Source organism: Hoplias malabaricus, chromosome 8 (genome assembly GCF_029633855.1).
Source record: "Hoplias malabaricus isolate fHopMal1 chromosome 8, fHopMal1.hap1, whole genome shotgun sequence".
Classification (NCBI taxonomy): Eukaryota; Metazoa; Chordata; class Actinopteri; order Characiformes; family Erythrinidae; genus Hoplias; species Hoplias malabaricus.
In genome coordinates, this window is record NC_089807.1 from 31,227,549 (window position 1) to 31,250,734 (window position 23,186).

The 23,186-nt window shown below is 38.6% G+C and overlaps 1 protein-coding gene across 9 annotated transcripts; it reads left to right on the plus strand.

Annotated features, from left to right (window-relative positions):
• Positions 1–142: 142 nt before the first annotated feature.
• znf318 (zinc finger protein 318) lies at positions 143–21,388 on the plus strand. 9 transcript variants are annotated; one of them, XR_010804032.1, is made up of 14 exons: positions 143–535; positions 4,032–4,141; positions 6,007–6,589; positions 7,789–9,151; positions 9,245–9,342; positions 9,875–9,974; positions 10,084–10,379; positions 16,113–16,277; positions 16,426–16,516; positions 16,805–16,923; positions 17,446–19,916; positions 20,026–20,115; positions 20,207–20,229; positions 20,317–21,388. XR_010804032.1 is itself a non-coding variant. In XM_066678478.1 (12 exons), the coding sequence occupies exons 1-11, from the start codon at positions 317–319 to the stop codon at positions 19,900–19,902; spliced, it is 5,601 nt and encodes a 1,866-aa protein (XP_066534575.1). In that variant the 5' UTR covers positions 143–316; the 3' UTR covers positions 19,903–19,916; positions 20,026–21,386. The 9 variants fall into 9 exon arrangements, 2 of the variants coding, with proteins under 2 accessions (XP_066534575.1, XP_066534574.1); XR_010804031.1 differs by having other exon boundaries at positions 17,446–20,115; positions 20,317–20,353; positions 20,434–21,386; XR_010804029.1 differs by having other exon boundaries at positions 17,446–20,229; positions 20,317–20,353; positions 20,434–21,386.
• Positions 21,389–23,186: the final 1,798 nt, after the last annotated feature.

A 23,186-nucleotide genomic window follows, 5' to 3' on the forward strand; every position in this document is an offset into this window, starting at 1 on the left:
ATAATAACAACACAGATAATATCAATAATAATACCGATCACTGTAACCGAATCTGGGGATCTGGCTCGGAAACCAAAGCCTCCGCGGCACTGATTGGCTGAGGCGGCGAGCTCGTAACTTCCTGTTTCTGTACGGAATGGCGGTGAAGAGAGAAACAGAAGAGTAAATACTAACCTGTCCCTGCTTTGTCTTCAGGAAAGATTTGAGCTAAAACCAAAGGTCGTGGGATGAACTAACTGCTCCACGGCTGCAGCTGTAGGTGTTAGGTGCAGGGTTGGTTTGTTAGAAGAGACCGGGCAGCCGAGACACTGTCGTTATGTACCGCGGCGCTAGGCCGCACAGAGGCTCGTACCCACCGCCTGCCCGCGGCTTCTCTCCCCGCGGCGCGCCGCCTTTCACCCGCCCGCCGTTCCGCAACGGAGTCCCGCACCGCCGATCCCCGCCGCGCCGCAGATACCCGTCACCTGGAGCGAGGGGTCTCAACCCCGGAGAGCAGTACAGAGGAGAAGGGCCTCCGTCCAGCGACTACCCACATGTAGGAGAAGCGCATTTACATCAACCACAACATTAGACTTATTTCTCAGAGTGTTTGGGACGCTGTATGAGTAATTTAACTGATCAAATACAACACGATTCGTTCCACCGCAAATGGTGCAATAGATACATAAAAGTAACCTCGGCGTTAAGGTTAACGCTGCAAGTGTTTACAAAGACTAAGCTGGTTTCTTATGTTGCACTTTTTAAGTTTGACTGGGGAAAAAAGAGAAACATTTGAAATTAGGATTCCTTGATGGTTCGTTGATATAATTCCGTTTCTGTGAATTTTATATATGAACGATAAAAGTGCCCTTTAAATACTGGTATTTACATTATGTAAAGCAGGAATCATTGCCTAAAAACTAACATGTTCACAATATCCACGAATGTGAATCGAGCATATACCATTCCATAAAGCAGGAATTGTCAGTTAGTCCGTTAACTTAAGCCCAAAGTTGAGTATTGTCCAATAGGAATCTCCTTCAGCTTGATTTTTGAGCTTGAGTTATCTGACTAAGAAATCCTGTTTTTGTGGAATACCCCCAAGTAAAGTTAGTAAAGAGCAACAGCACATTATTACAGGTGTTACTCAGCTCTGGTCCTGGGTAACCACTGCCCTTCACATGCATCTATGTCAAACCTTTAATATTACGCATTTAGCTGATTTTCATAGTGAAAACAAATGAATACTATCTGCATTTTGAGAATTATTAAAAACTTATAACTCGCTAATCCCAGCAGCTGAGATTTTGGAATCTTTACACTCCCTGAAATGTCATATAAGAAATATAAATTATGGAGTTAAGGAGAACTGTTTAATCCCAGATTGGACAAGTATACAAATCAAAATGCTGGACTGTCTGCCCAAAGATGAACTTAATGAGGTTATGGGGGCCAAGGCATGAGCACATACCATATTTTTTCTAGTTTGTTTTGTTCAACAAAATAATAATGCAATTCTATGCAGAAATTAATTATATTTTAGATTCTTCCATGCAGGATTGGTGTCAGCTTCTCTTCAGTTAGAATGTGAAAAAATGTGTAATTTGACCAGGGTTGCCAAAATATTTGCAAAAGTGATATTTTCTCAGCTGTACTATTTCCATTCATAATATTGTGTAAGTGGATCTGTGAAGGACTGGTGCCACTCCAGGGTGTGTTCCCACCTTGCAGCCAGTGATTCTGGGTGTGCTCCGTACCCACCGCAACACTGAACTGGATAAACGTTTATAGATATGAATGAATGAATTAACTAATGAAAGTTGTGTAAGTGGTTTGACGTCTTTTATCAGAGTGGGGGAAACACAAAACCCTATTCCATTTCACCCCTTGCCTATACCAACTCCTCTTCGCCTAGGCGTAGGGTTTCTCATTTCTTTTTGGGATAAAGGTGAAGTGTTAGGGCAATATAGGCATTGACACAGGTTTTTTTATTTTTATAGAGGCACAATACCTAGGCAAGATGGCAGCATAAGTGAAAAAATAACCCCCGTAAATCTCAGTATTGTCTCCTTTACAACCTACAAACCGGATTCCAAAAAAAGTAGGGACACCTAAACAAATTGTGAATAAAAACTGAATGCAATGATGTGGAGGTGCCAACATCTAATATTTTATTCAGAATAGAACACAAATGACAGATCAAAAGTTTAAACTGAGAGAATGTATCATTTTAAGGGGAAAATGTGGTTTCAAAATTTCATGGCGTCAACAAATCCCCAAAAAGTTGGGACAAGGCCATTTTTTACCACTGTGTGGCATCCCCCCTTCTTACAACACTCAACAGACATCTGGGGACAGAGGAGACCAGTTTCCCAAGTTTAGAAATAGGAATGCTCTCCCCTGTTCTTCATTTTTAATACAGGCCTCTAACTGTTCAATCGTCTTGGGCCTTCTTTGTCGCACCTTCCTCTTTATGATGAGCCAAATGTTCTCTATAGGTGAAAGATCTGGACTGCAGGCTGGCTATTTCAGTACCCGGATCCTTCTCCTGCGTAGCCATGATGTTGTGATTGCTGCAGAATGTCGTCTGGCATTATCTTGTTGAAAAATGTAGGGTCTTCCCTGAAAGAGATGATGTCTAGATGGGAGCATATGTTGTTCTAGAACCTGAACATAGTTCTCTGCATTAATGGTGCCCTTCCAGACATGCAAGCTGCCCATGCCACAAGCACTCATGCAACCCCATACCATCAGTGATGCAGGCTTCTGAACGGAGCGTTGATAACAACTTGGGTTATCCTTGTCCTCTCTGGTCCGGATGACATGGCGTCCCAGTGTTCCATAAAGAACTTCAAATCGTGACTCATCTGACCACAGAACAGTCTTCCATTTTACCACACTCCATTTTAAAAGACCCTTGGCCCAGTGCAAACGTCTGAGCTTGTGGAGCTTGCTTAGAAATGGCTTCCTCTTTGCACTGTAGAGTTTCAGCTGGCAACGGTGGATGACACGGTGGATTGTGTTCACTGACAATGCTTTCTGGAAGTATTCCTGAGCCTATTCTGTTATTTCCTTGACAGTGGCATTCCTGTTTGAGGTGCAGTGACGTTTAAGGGCTCGGAGATCACGATCATCCAGTAGAGTTTTACGGCCTTGACCCGTACACACAGCAATTGTTCCATAACTTTTGATGTTATGCACGGTTGATGATGATAACTTAAAAGTCTTTGCTATTTTACGCTAGGTAACACCATTCTGGTATTGCTGCACTATCTTTCTGTGCAACAATGGTGGAATTGGTGATCCTCTTACCATCTTGGTTTCAGAGAGACACTGAAACTCTGAGAAGCTCTTTTTATTCCCAATCATGTTATCAATTGACCTAATTAGTGTTAATTGGTCTTCCAGCTGTTCGTTATATGCTCAATTTACTTTTTCCAGCCACTTATTGCTACTTGTCCCAACTTTTTTGGGATTTGTTGACACTGTGAAATTTTGAATCAACATATTTTTCCTTTAAAATGTTACATTTACTCAGAGTAAACTTTTGATCTGTCATCTATGTTCTATTACGAATAAAATATTGACATTTGCCATCTCCACATCATTGCATTCAGTTTTCACAATTTGTTTAGTGTCCCAACTTTTTTGGAATCCGGTTTGGATGATAAACATTGTTAAATGTAGTTTCATGGTGTTATTTTCCTTTATAACAAGCACAAGTAATCTAATATGCTTATGTCTTGGTAGTTCTGATGAAGTGTCAGGTTCTTGAATGGTTGTCCCATTTTGCAGGGGAAGATTTTACCTGCAACACCTTGTAACTCCTTTCCAATGGGCAAGATGACACTCCAAAACAAAGTGTAGGGTTAAACAATGAGAAATGGGATTAGCCCTAAAACATGCAGGTAAGCATTGGTATATCATGACAATCCAGCGTTACACAGAAAAACCTGGGTATCATGTTGCTGCAACAAATTGATGCCATTCAGTCATTGTCTTTTTTATTTTAGTTAATATTAATATTTATTTATAAATTTATTTCTCTGTAGAGATATACTCCATCACCCCCTCGTGGTGGTCTCCCTGCTGACCATAGCCTCATTATAACTGTGGGCAATGAGCTAACACAGAGAGGAGCTGCAGAGAACCCCTATGCCAGGTAATGATTATTTATTTGCTTATTTATTCATTCAATCCTGTCCTGTCATTTAGTTAGCATGTTTCAGTAGTCTTTTTTGTGCTATTAGCTGTGAGGAGTTGGTGTGTTCTCCCCATGTCCGCGTGGGTTTCCTCCGGTTGCTCCGGTTTCCTCCCACAGTCCAAAAACACACGTTGCAGGTGGATTGGCGACTCAAAAGTGTCCGTAGGTGTGAGTGAATGTGTGTGTGTCTGTGTTGCCCTGTGAAGGACTGGCGTCCCCTCCAGGGTGTATTCCCGCCTTGCGCCCGATGATTCCAGGTAGGCTCTGGACCCCCCGCGACCCTAAAATTGGATAAGCGGTTACAGATAATGGATGGATGGAACATAAGTAAGACATAATCAGGGACAGGGGAGCTAAGGTTTCTGTAGTGTGGCAGCTGGACAGGTTTTAATTTAATGTAAAGGCTAGTAAGTCAAGAAATTCTGTACTTGCAACATTGAGGTACTGTGTTAACAGTCCCATAGAACTACCGTCATATCATTTAAATACTTTTATAGCATTAATTGTTTGATCAAAGCTGAGATGTACTTCCATATGTTTTTGTTTACAGGATTAACATGAACAATATTGGAAATATCTAAATTATGTTTGAAAAAGAAAATTGTCCACATTCCTTTGGGGCTATTTTATTCCTATCAACCACTCAGTGTTTTGGAATCCACTTTCTTATTTTCAATTGGTATTGTGCAATGCTTGTAAAAAAAAAAAAAAATAAGCCAATCATATCTACAGTGTTCACACATGGTTTTATCGTTAAAAACGGAGGGAGAATTGGCCTGTGTTGAAGCTTTTGGAACTTTGTATGGAGCTGTGTACATTTTTGCGTGTGCTGCATTCCTCTGAACAATTTTTTTTTCTACTGACACAGTTCAACTCTGAATTTGTTAAATCGAACTAGGTGTGAGGTGTTTCCATGTCTTTTAACATTACCAAGCTGACAATTGTGAGCAAAGGTAGTTTTAGACACAAGAAAAGCTGTGTCTCTTCAGTGTGTACTCCTTTGGACTCTCTCCTCTCTCTTTATTACAATCAACTGACCTAACCGTTTAATCTACTGATATATACTGTTGTTTAGCCTGCCAGTTCTAGGTGCTGTGTATGTCTTTGGTATACTCTCTCTGCTGGTGAGTTGAAAAACCCACCTGATGCCTTTGACCATAATAGTTTTGCCCTATTATTGGTGCTTTTACAGTATTTTTTTGTAGCGCCAGGAGCATATCTACAAGCTTTTACAAGTTTTGCCATATGGCAGCCTTTGATAGCATCATTGAAGGCTAATTCCAGGATGTGAGCCATACAGTGAAAGAGCTTGACAAATCTATTTTTCCTGAACATCCTGTCAGCTTTCTCGTTACACATTTTCGCGTAAGTCATCACCAACATACGACCTCTACTTTACCCTACCACTCCTTCGCAACTCTCCCTCATCATATGGTCAGTAGCCCTGGCATAGTTCCTGTCTTCTCTCTGCACATCTTGTATCTCTTCAGATTGGACCTCCACTTTGTACAGTCACATGTTAGACACATCGCTTTTCTATAACAGCAGTTTCAGTAGACCTGTCAGACATGATGAATGTAGGGACTTCCATTTAACATTAGATTTGTGCTTAATAAAGACCCTTTTTTGCTTCCAATTCAAATATGCTCCCTGTGCTATTACCTTTTCTTGTCTAATCTTGAAAATAAAGAAGAAACAGCAATGAATGTGATACGAAATCCATAGATGGCTATTATTATTTTTATGCTAACTAATAGTGTCTTGCTAGCCATTAAATCTTTTCCATGTATCAAACTCTGAGGAATCCATATTTCCTGTCACAGAAACTACTCCCCACACCAGAACTTTAATAGCCCTGATGACCGTAGCTCAAGAAGGCGCCATCATAGCCGTGACAGGAACAGGGGCTGGAGCTGCAGTCCGGACAGAGTTCGCAGCAAGAGCCGACCAAGGAGTCGCAGCAGGAGTCGCAGTCGAGGTCGAGCTGGGAGTCGCAGCAGGGCCCTGAGCAGAGCTCGGAGCAAAAGCAGAGCTCGGAGCAAAAGCCGAGCTCGCAGCAAGAGCAGAGCACGGAGTAAAAGTAGAGCACGCAGCAGGAGCAGGAGCCAAAGCAGGGGTCGCAGCAGAGCAAGAAGTAAGAGCCGTCGCCGCAGCCACAGCAGAAGCCGCAGCAGGGTAAGAAGCCGAGCTAGGAGCAGAGGAAGAAGTCGCAGTCGCAGCGGCAGCAGCAGTAGTAGCGGTACAAGTAGTCGCAGTAGTGGAAGTAGGAAACGAAGGGAAGATTTCAGTGAGCTCGAGATGGCCCGGCGACGTAAGGAACTGGAGGACATGCTGTCAATGCCCACTAAATCTATCCTTAAAAAGAGAGTAGACTCCTCTGAAAATGATTCTCCCATGTTAATGCTGGTAGGTGCTGCTTCTTTTATAAATTGAATTTAGTAAAACTGAATATTCAGATTTTGATAACTGTTTCTTGAATCATTTGAATATCCATATTGTTTTGGTAATTGTTTCTTCAAGTTTGCTAACCTATTTTGCACACTGGAAGCGTCTGGTGTTTGAACTCAGCCTTGGCTGTGAAAATGGCAAACTGGTTTTAGCAACAGGCATTCCACCCAGAAGTTGACGGATAGTCTGATGCGTCCAGTGCATTAACCTGGCCTCACTATCAGGATTCTGCCAGTTGCATTCTGATTGGCTGTCTGCCTCTTACACGTCGTGCCAAAATAACAGAATAATGATTGGTCCTTTTGCATGTCAGTCAGATTTCTTTCTCTGCAGTAGTAGGCAGTTCTTGGCCAGGTTAAGTGGTGAAAGGCACCAGATTCTCCCTAGCAATACAAGACTGATGGCAAACAAAGAAATCATGCCTTTATACTGCATGGTGTCTACTTAACTCGACTTGACTGTCAATGTAATGTGTTGACCTTGCAGAGCGATGATTGGTCAGAGGGACAATCATTACACAGTGAAATGCAGACAGGCAGCACAAACTGTGTTTGAAAAATATTCATGCTTCAGTAGTTCTCATTTGTCTTTATCCAAATACCCACTCATTTTTTTAAATGCTCCTTGGATTTGTGGCAGATGAAAACTCCTGCAAGAGCCACACTGGGCAACAAGGAACTAAAAACTACACTGATCTGGTGTGCAGAGTTGTGTTCCGTCCCCAAAAAAATCAACAACAAGCAAATACATGTTACAAAGCTAAACACTACCACCAATGCCTGTGGTTCCTGTTAGGGACAGTGTTTTACGGCATCACCTGCTGCATCTTCAGAATTGTGTACAGTGACCTTAAATTCACAGTCCAAAAAGTTTACATTGGGAAGATTTGTTGCAAAAACCTCTATTGAATTCCTGGTACTGGCATCACATAAATTCCAATGTATATTTATTATTAAATATCCGGGAGTGATGACAACACATTTCATTCTAAAGCTTAAAGAGAAATTGGAATATTTATAAGTAAAAACAAAATTATTGCTTTCATTATATAAAGACACTTGGAGTGTATCTGGAAAATATGAATTCAGAATTAATGAAAAAGACAGAAAGGCCAGTTTATAACATCTCTCATAACTATTGTACTTAATGTGTTTCAGAATGCTGCTTCTCCACAAGGACCTGAAAGTAGCGGACTTTCACAAGAGGCAGAACAGTTACTCAGTGCAATAACCAAAAACATGGACCCAGATTTACTAGCTTCAGTGCTTTCACAAAGTTCCAATTCTGATGCTATTGAAGAACTCATCGGTAGGCTTCAGCCTGCCAAAGAGAGTGGACATGACCTCCCAAGGGGCAGTCAGGAGAACACAGACCTTGGTCAACTTCTCGGCATGATGGCAGAAGCAGTTTCCCAACCTCTAGACAAAAAGAAAAACTTTGTCGACATTGAAGATGAGGAGAAGTTTCTTTATGGGGATGAAGAGGCAGAGGAGAGTTTTTCAGTAAAAGAGGTGCCTAAAGCTGGACAGAGTAGCTTGTTAGATGTGTATGAGGAGACCAGAGCTGATGTAGCAATTTATCATGAAACAAATGTGGGAGCAACACAGCCTCATATTGTACATAAGAACGAATATGGAGCATCATCTTACATTCATAGCTGCCCAGACGAAGATTTGATAAGCCATTCAAAAAGAGAGATTAAGCATCGAGACAAGCACACTAATGAGAAGAACCTTAAAGAGGAACCTGATTTCCCACCTGGTATTACTCCCGGTGAAACTAAGGTTAGGGAGGAGGTAGAGGAATATGAGAAGATACAGGACTTGCTCAAGACAATTGGGCTTGATCTGGGTGTGGCTGAGATCAGTAAGATGGCTGCTAGGACGAAAGAGCGTCTCCATGGTAAGAATCCTGAAAAGAAGCCCCCTTTACGGCGCCAACCTAACAGAAAACACAGGAGTCGCAGCAGGAGTTACAGCAGCACCAGTAACAGTAGCAGTAGCCGAAGCAGAAGCAGCAGTCGTAGTCGCAGCCGCAGCCATAGCCACAGAAGGAGTCGAAGCAGCAGCCATGAGCGCACACCAAGTCACAGCAGGAAGAGGTCAGTTCCTCCTGAAAAGCAGATTTCACGGTCAGTTAGTCAGACTCAGAATGTGGGCAGGTCTGGCACCAAAGCAGAGGAGAGCCTTTGGCCTAATACAGGTCCTAAGCCTTCTGAAATTGTTGGTCCTGGAGCAAACCCATTCCCGGCGCATCCTGTCCACCCACCTCACCAGATGCCTCCTTATTCTCACCAACACCCGCATGGGGTTATGCCACCCAACTTCCATCCACCTGGCTTTGACCCATATGGGAACTACATGCCATATATGCCTCAAGGTTGGCCCATGTATCCACCTCCAGGTATGCCAGTACCACCGCAAAGTCCCATTGATAACTTCACCTCCTCTGCCTCAGAGCGACCCTTCCTTAAAGTAATTGATACGGGTTCAGACGAAAAGCAAGAGACAGATAAAAAAGGTGAAAATGTTTTTCATTTTCATTTTGTAGATATCATTTGGTATTATATTTTGTATAATATGTTGTCAATGTACTACTTATTTTGCTTCATAGAATCTAAGCTGGATCCATTGCAAAGCATGAGAGTTTGCAGCATGGGCAATCAGAGGAGGGTGACTGAGGAAAAGAATACAGCCAGCCAAAAGCAAAAGGTAGCTACTAGAAGCGAGTCTTAATGAAAATCTAGCTCTATGAAAATCTAGCTCTATGACATTCATGGGTTGTTGTTGAATTGTTATTTTTCATATCACTACATCTGGTGATTCAGAATGCATAAATAGTGTTGTTCATAAATCAGCAAATCTCTTGTTATAAGCTTAATTTAATCATACTGCAATAAGCAATAACTTATTTCCTCATTCATTTGTAAAGTGATTAGTTGTTGAAATGTCTTGCCAAATGGAATCACTGAGAAGTAGTAGGAGTAAGCAGTAGTACGGTTTTGTACCACTCTTCAGAGTTTATAGAGCTGTGTTTTTCATAATGCTTTGTTCATGTGATCCATATGGACATTCTGTGCACTTACATTTGCATGCACTAGACATTTGCCCTTGTTAATCTTCGCAATTTAAGGAGGCTGCGCCTGTATGTTTTAGCTTAAGATGTCAGTGAAACTACTGAGAATGCTTATGTATGGTTAGGCTTACATTTATGTAAAAATTAAATCAAGTTTTTTAATGCTAGGTCATTGAAGAACTTGAGAAGCTAAAGAAGGATAGGGAGGCTCGACTAAAAAAGAAAGATAGCCTAATAAAGGAGCTTGAGACATTGCGAAAGCAACAAGGTATGTGGTTGCTTTTATTAATTTTTATCAATTGATATAGCAGGATGGCTAAAGAGAAGGTGTTTAGCATTTCTAGCATTTCTTGCCTTTTAATTCTGGTGTGCTTTAGGGGAACTCCTAAGAAAGAAGCGAAGGGAGAAAGATGGCCACAAGGACCCTGTTCTTGTAGAACTTGGTCAGCTTCAAGAAGACGTGATGGCCCAGATCTCCAAGTTACGTACCGAACATGAGGCAGCAGAGAAAAAATATGAAGAACTGGTCAAGGTTGCAAACATCCTCGGTCTGGACCACAGAAACCTTAGGGGCTCTGGTGTCCATGAGAAACCGCCACCTCAGAGCAAGACAAAGGAGAAAGCCAGAAGCCCAGAGGAATCTAAAGCTGCCTCAGATACATCTGTCATAAAGGTAGAATTCCTTATGGTGATACAGGACAGGCACACAGAGAAAGGGCCCTAGTTTAAAAAAAAAAATCTGTCCTCCCCATTATTTGTCAGTTAACTTCATGTTTCTTCATGAAAACATAAGAAAGTCACACAATAAATTATTTATTAGTGATAAACTTAGCACAAAATTAAGGACATTTGTGTTTGGTAGATTTTCTTTATTGTAACAATGCTTCTTGGAAATAAATCTTATACCGTGGGAAAGCCGGTAAATGTCCCTTTTAGTTGGTGCCATGTTTCTTACAAATGTGGCACCAGTTAAAAGGGAACTTTACAGGATTCCCCATCATATAATATTTAGTATTGAAGCATTTTTACAACAAAGAAAAAATCTACCAAACACAAATTTCCTTACTTTTTGTGCCAAGTTTAGAAATATTAGTAATACATGTTGTTAATAGTGATGCACGATATATCAGCGGCCAATATATTATTTGCAGATAAGTGGATTTTTTTTTTTATTGTTATCAGTCCAATATTGAAATTTTAGCCGATATTACAACCGATAACTTGGCGCATTTTTTGTGCTTGCGCATATGCACTGACACCTGTAAATACACAACTATGTCTGCCGTGTGGACATTTTTCACAATTTGTGCAAAGAACAGTTTCTGGGATTAAATTTCTCAGTGGTAGAAACTCATTTAAAAGTCATTAATTTATCAGTGACACAGTACACAAACAGATAGTGGTGTAAAAACACACACAGCAGGTTAAAAAATTATAAACAATTACAAACCCTCGCTCTCACTCGCTCTGAGACACTTTGTTCCACTCTCTCCCTCCCTCTCTAAAACAAACCTGGTGCTGCACTAATTCGCACCCCTCTAGAAACAATTCATGCTGAACCAGCAGTAAAGCGTTAATAAAAATATAAATGAACCTCAACAAATAAACTTAAAAGATCAAATTAAATACAGAAATATACAAATACTGAAGAAAAGGCTTGTCCTATTACAAACTATGATAAAAAAATTTGTTTTGCTTTGTCCAATGTGAATTTGCTTTAATTACAAAAATATAAAATTATCGACTATCTGCTAATTGGCTTATCGATATTTTGCTTAATTGACAGTACTGACAGTTTCTCAGTCTGATTTGGAATGCATGTTTCATTTTCTAGAATAGAAATGTTTTAGGAGTTTTACCAAAGTAAGTATTTGCCAAACAAGCAAGTGAAATGATCAGAATCAGTTCCCACAAATAGGGAATAGGAATGCATGTTTTTCATTGTTTATTGAAAAACTGCAACCCAAGGGTTTGTTTTAACCCAGGTGTCAATGACTTACTTAAGAACAGAGAACTATAATTGAATATGGTTTGTTTGTTTATTTATCTATTTATTACATTTGGGATTGGATGTTTTTCTTTCGTGAATACAGACATTTAAAAGAGAAATAATATATATTGTTTTTAATGACATCTACATCTAAACATCTAACAGAGTTTATATGAATATATGATGTACTTGGAGCTACATTTGAGAAATCTGGTGTAATACATCTTTTTGGAGGGCATGAACAAAAGCAGTATATGTACAATTGGCATTTAGGACAAAGTTTATTGTATAGTTTGTCAGGCCCCAAGGACAGAGACCAGTGATTAGAGTGTTTGAGCAAAAATATTGAATAGGAAGAGCTTCGTAGTTCAAGATGTTTTATTTTTTCCTAAACATTTGATTGCTGGACATCATCAGACTCTGATAATTGCAATGATCTTATTTTATTTAGTTACTCTTGTTGACACACAAGTATAAAAATATATAAAAAATAAATCTCTTCCAATAGATAACCAGCATCTCAGAACAATCTCAAACCAAATGCTACAAATTTATCCACGCCTCCCCCACCAGTTGAGCACAACGGATCTCATAATATTCCAAAAAAAAAAAAAAAATGATGCAGATTCCAGCCAAGCTCTAATGAAAACACATAGGGAACATTATTTAGCCATCAAGTTACTTACACATTGAAGTGAAGAAACACCAGTTCAGAGTAATTTTGGTGGCTTTTGACAGTTTTTTAGGGTAATTTCACAACACTTCCAAATCCAAAATAACATATAAAAACGTTGCCTCAGACCACAGTCCGGACCAAAAGAGCTTTGGTTCATTTGCCTTTTGAAAACATTGTTTGGACCAATCACAGGAAGTTGAGGCTGTATAAAAGAAAGATATGGATGTGATAACATTATTTACTCTTTGCCTAGAAAGCATCTAAAAATGTGTAAGTAGACAGTAAATTTGTTATCATAATCATACCATGCTGCCTTAAGTAAAAACGGAGGAGGGAGAATTACATATAACAACTCTATCCCACACACACATTCTTGTATTTGTTTTTTTCCCCCCTTTTGTTATATTACTATAGTAAGCATAAACAAAAGCTAAAATTTAAACAAATTGGATTGCCACTGTTACATTTGCTTTATCCCAAATCAGACTAGCACACTACATAAAATATATATGTTATATAGTATCATGCATCATAGGTTTAGTGCAGGCCAGTGTGATTATGGCACAATCAGCCAGTCCTGTGATTTAAAGTGGAATCAAATATGTGGATTAGAAATTGGCAAGTAAACAAACCTGTAACAACAAAGTCCTTTTAATACTCTCACTAAATTGTATTGTGAAAACAAAACTTAAAATGTAACAAAACACAAGCTCTGGTTTAGGCTTTCAAGTTTTTCTCCATCTCAGTAAAGCTTGCCTGGTATTGTTACATTGTTACAAGAACATGTGGGAGATGATATATTTATTTAGTTGTATTATTATTTGATTATTATCTTTTCTTTCATTGAATGACTATTTGGAATGTCACATTGTCCTGAACGTTTTGTATTGCACTCTGCCATCTTTCATGTATGATGCTTCATGTGAGGGCAATTTCTTGTTTCATGGGGAGGGCAAAACAAAACTCGGGGCATGCAAAAGTTCCCACAGGGCAACGTTAACAGGTCATTTACTATGAAAACAATGAAAAGAACAGAAAGTGTGTGGCTATGTTCTCTGCTTAAGACTCCTTTACTCCACTATGCCTTTACATTGTTTGCTGCTATATGAATGTTTAAAATGCCAGATATTGCACTTTTTAAAATTGTAAACCTCACAGTATTTTCACAAATCTTGCACAGAGAAGAATATTTATGCACTTTATAGCAGCAGACTTTGATGATATTAAGTCACAATAACTTAATACACAAGTGTCCCAGTTGTATTATCACCATCTAAAATACACAAGAAGTACCCCAGATAAGTGGAAGACAAAAGGCATCATTTTATAATTAGACAATTTTCTAGTTTTTCTAATTGAATGGAAGATGAATGCTGATTAGGTTTATATACATTGAGGGTACTCTCATTAATTTATAATTTCAGATATGTAAATTTATTTAACTATTATTATGAATTAGTTTGAATATCTACATTATAAAACCTGTACTTTTTTTTAAATATCATGACAAGTAATTAAGAAAAAACACACAAACCTAAAAATGTGTGTTCACTCCAAAGGTATATACTTGATTATCTTATATGTTGCCTTGCAGAGTTATAACTCTCACCACTTATTTAAAAAAATAATTATTATTTAAGGTATTTTTATATATTTATTTACTTGTGCCATTGCACATTATATCACACCTAACATGACCTGTATATGTGGCTTTTGTATATTTTATATTTTATGCAGGTTTTAAAAATACAAAATTAAGAAAAAAAACTGATACTGAAATATATTTTGTATTTGAATAACCATACCTATTCCTGTTTAAATTTACATATATAAATTGCCTTAAAGTAAATGGTTCTGTCCCTCAGACTAATAAGTCAGACTTGGATATAATAGATTCTAAAATTAATAGACTTGGTTTCAGCAACAAGTTAACACAGTAGCTCTGACTGCCTCATGGGGTCAGGATTATAAAAACATTTATGCTATTTATGCTGTTTTGTAAAATTTTAGGCATAATTTTTAAGTGCAACCATTGGCCAGTGCTGTTTTATGTGAAATGGGGTCATTTCTATCTGAAGACTGATATAATGCAGCAAATGCAGATTCAAAAGTTCTTAAAATTCTATTGTTTTCCAGCAATATTTCTGTTGTTTTCTTGAGACCACTTTTAAGTGAGGTCAGGGAGCCAAGATGTCTATTCTTGATCATGATTCATGAAGAAAAAGAGAATGTATATATTGGACAGTAACGATAGAAGTACAGGGAATCATACCATATACAAACCCATTTCAGGAAATATTGGGATAGTCTATAAACTGCAGTAAATGCAATAATCTTTGATCATTCTCCTGAACATTTATATACCTGACAAAAATAATAAGACTTTAAATTTGCATGTCCTGTCAAAACATTAAGTTTGATACCTGCAACACACTCCTAAAAGCTGGCATAGATGAAACATAAAAATTAATTTATCAGGGTTTCACAACTTTTTCCCCATTGAAGCCTATGCGATTTTCTCTCTCTCTATCTCTCTCTCTCTCTTGTTTGTTCTCATTATACAAGAATTCATCTTTACATTTTTCCCTTTTATACCTGACCAAGCAAAAATGAGGAATGAATCAGTGATATATAAAATAATCAGCGATTATTGTGGAGAAGAGGATGAGAGAAACGGACTGCTATGTGGAGAATGATTCGCTATGTGGAGATGATGTTTCGAAGTAAACAATAGGTGGCACTGCTCCACAATTTTATGAAATTGTCCAATTGAATTGTACATTTTCAGTGCAAGCATTACTTATTTAAAAATGTGCCAATACTCAGTCTACTGCTGCATCAGGAAGACAAATCTTAAACTCTGTTACACAAAGTGAAACACATACATCCGTTGTATTTGGAAAGCTCATGTCAGATGGTATGAAAGACAGAAAATGTGTGCTGTTGTCAGAATAGCCCACATTTCAGTTTGTTTTCAGAAAACAAATAGATGTGTACCAGAGACAAAAGGGATCATTCAGACCAATATCACCTATTATCAGTGAAATATATATATATATATATATATATATATAAATCGATTCTGCAATACTTTTAGCACAATGCACCTTCATTTTTAGCCAAAATGTGCCAATATTTAAATCGTTGCTTGAAGGTAGCAAATATAAATTTCTCATTAAATGAGAGATGGTGTGGCTCTAGCTAGGCAAAAAGCGCAGTGTTAGATAAAACTGTTAAGAAGCTAGGTTGAATTAGGACGGGTGTCTACGAACCTTAGTATGCAGAGTGTATATTTTCACATCAACTCTGATTTAAGATAAATTGATGGTGTAGTCTGTACCATTACTTAAATCGAATTTGAACAAACTTCAGCCTGTAGCTATTAAGTTGAATTCTTTTTAATACTATCTCCTTCCAAACGTGAACTGGTCCCAGATTTACCCTTGCCTGGTATCATGTTTCATGAGCTCAAAAAGACATTTCCACTATTCCAAGTGTGTAAAATAAGGGTAGCCCATGAGTAACTCCATCTCAGCTGGAGCACAGATGGCCTAAATTACAAAGGTAAGACTTCTTTGTTGAACTTCAGTACTTGGGAATCAGGATTTCATTTTTACATAATTTGCATATTTGGTGTATTTCATTTGATAGGGTACCTCCATATCTTTATTTTGGCTCTGCTTTTAGGTAATTTAATCTATTTTTGCTAATATAAAATGTGTCCTTCCAAACTAATCTAGGTTCCAAAGCCGTCAGCCTCAGCAGCCACTGTCCAGACTCCAGATGCATCAGCTGAGCATTTTGATTACTATGATGCAGGAAACCACTGGTGCAAAAACTGCAACGTTACTAGTGGTTCCATGTTTGATTTTTTCACACACTTGCACAGCAAAACACATAAGAAGGTATGTGTGCCTTCTCCTTTAATTTAACAGGTACACGTCTGTTAATAAATATATGCAACAGTCTATTCTTGCTGCTACAGGTTTTAATTTAAGATTCTTTGTCAAATTATGCATCCACTTTTTTTTTCTTTCTTTCTTTTCATTAAAGACTCTTGATCCTTATGAAAGACCTTGGGCAGCAAAGCCTGAAGGTGAAAAGAAACACCCGAAAGGGGAACCAGTTTCCAAACCAGCAAAAGGTAGAATCTTAATTATATGAACTCTACTACTTAAAATATGTTTCTTGTACACACAGATTGTATACAATACAATACTCTGTATTTAGGTTCTCCTGATGTGGTAACATTTTCAGACTTTGTATTTAAGAAAAAAAATTTAGTAGAGGATATTTGAGTAATTTGATCAGTTTTAAATCAGTTATCTTACTTTGTTCTTCCTTTCAGTCCATTAATATAGTAAATGTAAATTTGCCCCTGTAATATGAATGTGCCTTAATTTTTTATTCTTTTTTTTCTCCCCTCCTTCAGGCTCAGAATTTTTACTCCCAGTGAGAGGATTTTTTTGCCAGTTGTGTGAAGAGTTTTTTGGTGATCCTATTTGTGCAGAGGCCCACGTCACTACCCATGTACACAATGAGATGTACAAGGTAATTCAAGACATGTCACAGATACAGCCAGTATATTTTTTGTGCAATAATGCGAACCATGAATCTTTACTGATAGTCTCCGGATCCTTACTTGTTACTACAAAAGACCAGTTAAGCCTATACAAATTACCACAGTATATGTGCAACATTTTTTAAATATGTTAATATTTAGGTTTTGTTTTTTTGTTTTTTTAAATAAAATGATTGACTTTGTGTCGGGCAGCACAAATGTAATGTGTAATGTCACAGTTCCAGGGTCCTGGGGTTGTGGATTCGAGCCTGTATTCACCGCGACCCTGAACTGAAGTGGTTACAGACAATGAATGAATATATATAAATTTTTTTTTTAATAAATGCTGTGTGTCATAGAATGAACTGAATTAGAATGTCGTACATAGTATACATTTGGTGTTTCTCTATTTGTCAATTCTGAGCTAAAATACTGCTCTACTAAAATGTGATTTACATGTTTGCGAGGAGATTACAGGATTATGTCTGCCTTTTTTTGTTTTTCCTCAATAGAAACAAATTTACGAGAATCCTCTCTATGAGCAAAGGAGGAAGCTGGATCGCCAGGCAGGCATGGAGAGTGAAAGAAAGCAGGCTGAACACAAGCGGAAGCGTGATGATGATGACAGTCAAGAAGAAAAAAGGTCTAAACTCAGCAAAGATGAGGGAAAAAGGTCCAGAGGCAAGGATGAGGAGCAGGTCAAGCCTACCTACAGCAAAGATGGGGAACACAAGGCAAAGCATATTAGAGAAGAGGAGAGTAAACCCAAATACAGGAAGGAGGAGGAGGAACATATGAAATTTAAGAAGGAGGAAGCCAAACAAAAATTCAAGAAAGAGGAGGATGACCAGCTTAAGTATAAAAAAGAAGAGGAGAAGGCCAGATATATGAAGGAAGCAGAAGAGAGGAACAAGTATAAAAAAGAAGATGAAGATCGATATCGACAAAAGAAAGAGGAGGAGGATAGGTACAGATCAGAAGAAGAGAGATCTAGGTATAGGGAAGAGAGTCGGTACAGATACAGAGATGATGATGACATGCATAGGTACAAGAAGGAAGATGAAAGGTCCAGATACGGCAGAGAAGATGAAAAGAAATACAAATATAGTCGTGAGGCTGAGGAAGACAGGCGACCAAAATACAGGGGGGAAGAGGGGATAAAGTGGCCAAAATCGAAATGGGAAGAGGATGATGAGGAGAGATTCCAATATGAGAAAAAAGACGATAAATTGCAGCATTCAAAAGATAAATCTAGTCGGGGTAAAGACAGTTCTTCTAAGACGCCTGCAAAAGATACCAAGACTGAGCCTGAGAAAACCAGTGAGCCTCCTAAGGTCATGTGTGGTCCAAGTCCAGCCATGCTTGCAAAACTTCGCAAAAAGAATGAGGAGGCTGCTGGCCGTCCAGTCTTTGGAAAATTCAGCTGGAAAAAGCCTGAAAAGACAGCGCTGGAGAAAGAAGCAGAAAGAATGGCAGCACAGTTCATAAAAGAAGACGAAGAATGTGTAACAGCTGCAGTAGCAGCACAGGAGGCCAGTAAAGACTCTGAGGACCATGATGCATTTGCTAAGTCTGTGGCTGCTGCCAAGAGCATTGCCATTAAATTGTCTGGTAAGACTGTGATCCCCCCCTCCCAGGAATGGGTAGCCTATAACCAAAACAAAGTTCGCCCTAGTTTACCTCCTACTTCCAATTTTTTGAGGAAGAATAATGTTGGATTACAGAACAAACCAGCTCCTGTGAACACATTCCCCTCTGCTGGACCAACGCCTGTCACAGTTGACAAATCTTCTGGGCCCGTGACGAAAAATCAGGCACCCAAAGAAGCTGTGCTACCGGCTGATATTATCTCCAAGGCATTTGGAGGTCAGGATGTTCAGTTAAAACCTCCAGCTGATTGCACCTCAAATCCTCCACCCACATCAAGCTCCTTATCTTCTGTGCCACCTCCAACAACCACTTTGCCACCCCCTCCTATCTTTATTCCACCACCACAAACTACGTCCATGCCACCACCACCTATTTTTATACCACCCCCAGCAACTACTTGCATGCCTCCTCCAGCACTTGCTTTTATGCCACCTCCAATACCCACAATAAAGCAGGCTGAAGCTATGCCTGTTCCTTCTGAATGTATAGTCAGTCTCGAGTCTGATGTAGCTGTCCCTGGAGTACCTCAGGAGGAGCAGAACTTAAAAGTAGTCGTCAGGCCTCCTCCTCAACTTCATATTAGCCTCAATGATTCTTTTTCAAATTTAGATAAGCCTAAAAAGAGCCTAGCTGCAGCAAAAGCAAAGGATTTGTTTGACATTTTCTACAGCGACAGTAGCAATATGGCTAGCTCCAGCGTTGCCAACACTGGCAAGAAAACTGGGACAAAATCCTACTCTAAAGAGAACAGTGAACATCAGAAGACTTCTCAAACTAAAGATTCAGCAGAGGACAAGGTTTCAAAGGCTGGAAACATAGCTGAGGTCACAGGGTTATCTGGAGAAACAAAGATTGAACCAGCAGCTGTGGATAAAGGCTCATTAAGTGAGGAACCACAAAATGATCAAGGCTCTTTGTGCCATGAGCCACCAGTGGATAAAGGTTCTTTTCCTGAGGACATACAGGTGGATGAAGCTTCTGTAGGCAAAGAACCAGAGGATGGTAACGAATTTCTAAGCGAGGAGCTTGAGGTGAAGAAAGATTCCAAGGACACAGAGGTCCCAGAAAATGCAGAGAAGAGAGAGAGTATGCAGACAAATGATTACAAGAAAGAGACAAACTGTCTGGATTGTGATCCAGCAGTCTTGGAGAATCTTGAGATCATGGAAACCAATGATACCCAGGGTGGTGATGACCAAGTTGGAGAAAATCCTCTGGACTCTGAGGAGGCTATGACTGTTTCATTCTCCCCTCCCCCAGGGTCTTTCACAGAGCAACTGAACTTGGACACATTTGAGTTCAATTTTGACTCTTTGTAATGGACCTTCAGACAGTAGGTTTAGGGATGTGCATAAAACCTGTTTCTGTAACTTTGATTTGTAAACATTTAATTTGCATTGTTTAGTCAAGATATTTCACATCTTTTCTTAACCTTTTGGCAGGTAATGTCAGTGAAATGATGGACTCACACTCATTCTGAAGTGGGTGTTGGGAAGGAGATTCCACTGAAAGATTGAACATTTTCTCGTCAAGTAATGAATACTTAATACATGTACAATGTCACACAGTATTTTTTAATGTACATAGTTTTGAAGTACATGCTTTTCCTTGCTTTGTTTGCAGCTGAAATGGTTCCTTAAAAAAAGGTAAAACTTTTGTTTGGCTTCAGATTAAGTCTAAATCCATTCTGTCTGTTTCTTCCATTTAAGTAAATTAAAGATATTTTAATACAGGAGCCTGAGAGATCCAAGCTCAGAAGAGAAAAAAATGGTATGGAGGTCATGCTACATGGACAAAAATATCTTAATAGCAAAGTACAAGTTCAGCATAAGATTTTTCTTTCTTCACAGCCCGTGTCAGAACAGAAGCAAGATCAACATTTTGTATTTTCAAAAGCATTTCCGATATCATTGTTTATTGTTTTCTTTATTTGCCCACTCCTTATAAAAAAAATCTGGTATTATGATCCTGAAAGTGCTGTATCTTGTCAGTTTCAATATAGAAATATCATTATCTTGTAGTTGCTGGTGTAAAGTAGTTCAAATAAATTTCAGTGACCTTTGCTTTTGTGTATTTTTGATCATATCTGTATATTCACTAGCTTGTTGTGGTTAATATAATTGAACTCATGTTTTCAGGCCTGATAATTTAGTGTTTGCTTTAAGTGATAAACATGTTAGTTGTCTGTGTCGTCAAAAATATTGGAACTGATGGTGATATACTACTCCAAGGATTAAACTGGGCAACACTGATCTAAGTTGTTGCTGCAGTCAGCATAAGTTACTGTATTTATTTTTTTCAGTGTATGTGTATTTGAGTGAAATATGTGATTACATGTGAATATGTGAGTACATAAAAAACAAACACATTTGTTTTCTGTTTTACACACTATTTTTGTCCCAGTACCTGTGTCAAATATTTAAGTCACATGTCTCATCTCAATTGATAATAAATTCTTAATACATAAGGTTCTTAGCTATATTGACCATTAGTGTTATCATTAACATGTAGTGTTAACTGCTTGTAGTAGTTAAAAATTATGTACAAGATAACTGTCCTCTGTATTATATAAATATTACATTGTTTCTTATGAGTAATTGCTCATAAATAGCTCATAAATAATTTAAATTTATAACAGCATTCAAATGATCCAGTAAGATGACAACACATTTCTGAACCCACCTGACCACTGTGGAAGAGGAATGCTCTGGACAAAAAAAGGTAAGTTTGATTGGTTGAATTTTTTGTAAATGTTTGTGTGTGTATGTGTTTATGAAAACTACAACATTATAATTTCTTAAATGGAGTTTTTTGTTTTGGAGAATAAAATTTCATTTACATCACGTCACTCTAGTTTTCATCATGCTGCGTTAGTATTGAAATACACCAGCAGGCCATTGACATGAAACAGCAGAAGGGTAGAGCTACCTTGTACCTCTAGATGGTGCTACTTTAATATGAAACAAGCTAATAGCAAGTAGAACCCAAATTCAAAATGTGTTCAAATAGTTTCAGTTATGCTACAACACACGCTTGTGGATTAGGGAAGCTAAAAATAATGTGTTCTTATGGACCAGATATAGCTGTATGCTATATTTTATTTGTTCTGCTTTTTGAGCACATGATTAGGGTAACTGGGTCTTGATGCTGCTCAGAATCATTAGGTGCAACAATGAAGATGACTTTAAGTCTTAATTACCATAACCCACATCTTTCTAAACGGTGGTCATGTTAAAGGCCTTGTTCCAAATCATGTCCTGAGTCTTTAGGCCCATTTGGAAGAGCATGCTTTTGTAACATTGTCCAAGAATGAACAACAGACAGTAATTCAAGGGGTCAAGTTTGAAAACTAGCTAACCCTGACACACCAATATTTAAACAGTGAATTGTATGAGTTAACATCAAGAAGGTATGAAAGATTTAGTTCCCTGATTCTAATTCTTTAGTATATGTATACAGTATACATTTATGTGTATGGCTTGCCACATTGAGGTCTGTCCCAAAGCAGAATGGGGGATTGTGACTAGTCATTTTTTGGGTCATAGCAGAAAGGGCTTGTTCCATGACAAACATGTCTCAAGTGAAGATCCAGCTAATCACAATCCAAATAAAACCACATTCTTAGACAAATACATCTGGTAATGAGCACCTGGCAGGCTATGTATCCCATCAGGGCTCATGTTTAAAAAGCAACATATGTATGATCAAGATAAATGGTGCAGTGTAATGCCCATCAAGTACAGGGCAGGGGTCAAAGAGCATCTGATGGCATGGGAATTGCCACTGAAAATTGGCTCTTGGCACTTAGATCTTTACCTCATGGGTAGAGCTGTAATTTGAGAGACTATGTATACTAGCTCTAATTGGGTTCTTCTGTACACAATGCAAGGGCTCTGAAACTAAGACATTCTCTCTCCAACTAAAGTGTTGCACACAGAGAAAGGCGCCCGGCATGTGTGGGAATGCTCACAAGTCCCGGCTGATGGCCAAAGAGTTACAGTTTGTCCAAATAAATGATGATTGCCTCATTGCAACTTAAGTGCTCAAAGAAGAAATCTCATAGGGAAGAACTTCCCAACAGCAATTCAGGGAGAGTGTTTTCTGGAAACATCCCAGGTGCCCAGCCTGATGTCAACCCAAGTGGTCAGATGTTATTGGATAAACACTATGAGCGTAAGGTTACTCATAATTGTACTTTGTACCAGAGAATTTAGAGCAGTTCAATTACAAACCTGAATGACTTAACCTGAGATAATGTGTTGGACAGTCCAGTAAAAAATGGCTGAGCTGTCAACTGATCACCATTTGATGATTTTTTCGATGATACAGAATTTTACTGTGTCCTTTATAAGAGGTATAAACCAATACTGAATTGGTGGCTGATAAAAATTGCAGCTAAGCCTGTATTTTGCAATGAGGAATGATAAAACTATACTGAATTGATTGCATGGTTCAATGTTTAGTCACAAAAAGACAACAACATGAAAATGCACAACAAACCACCCCATGTTCCAGACCTCCATTGTGGAAGCAGCAGCATACAGGTGCTGGTCATAAAATTAGAATATCATGAAAAATTGATTTATTTCAGTAATTCCATTAA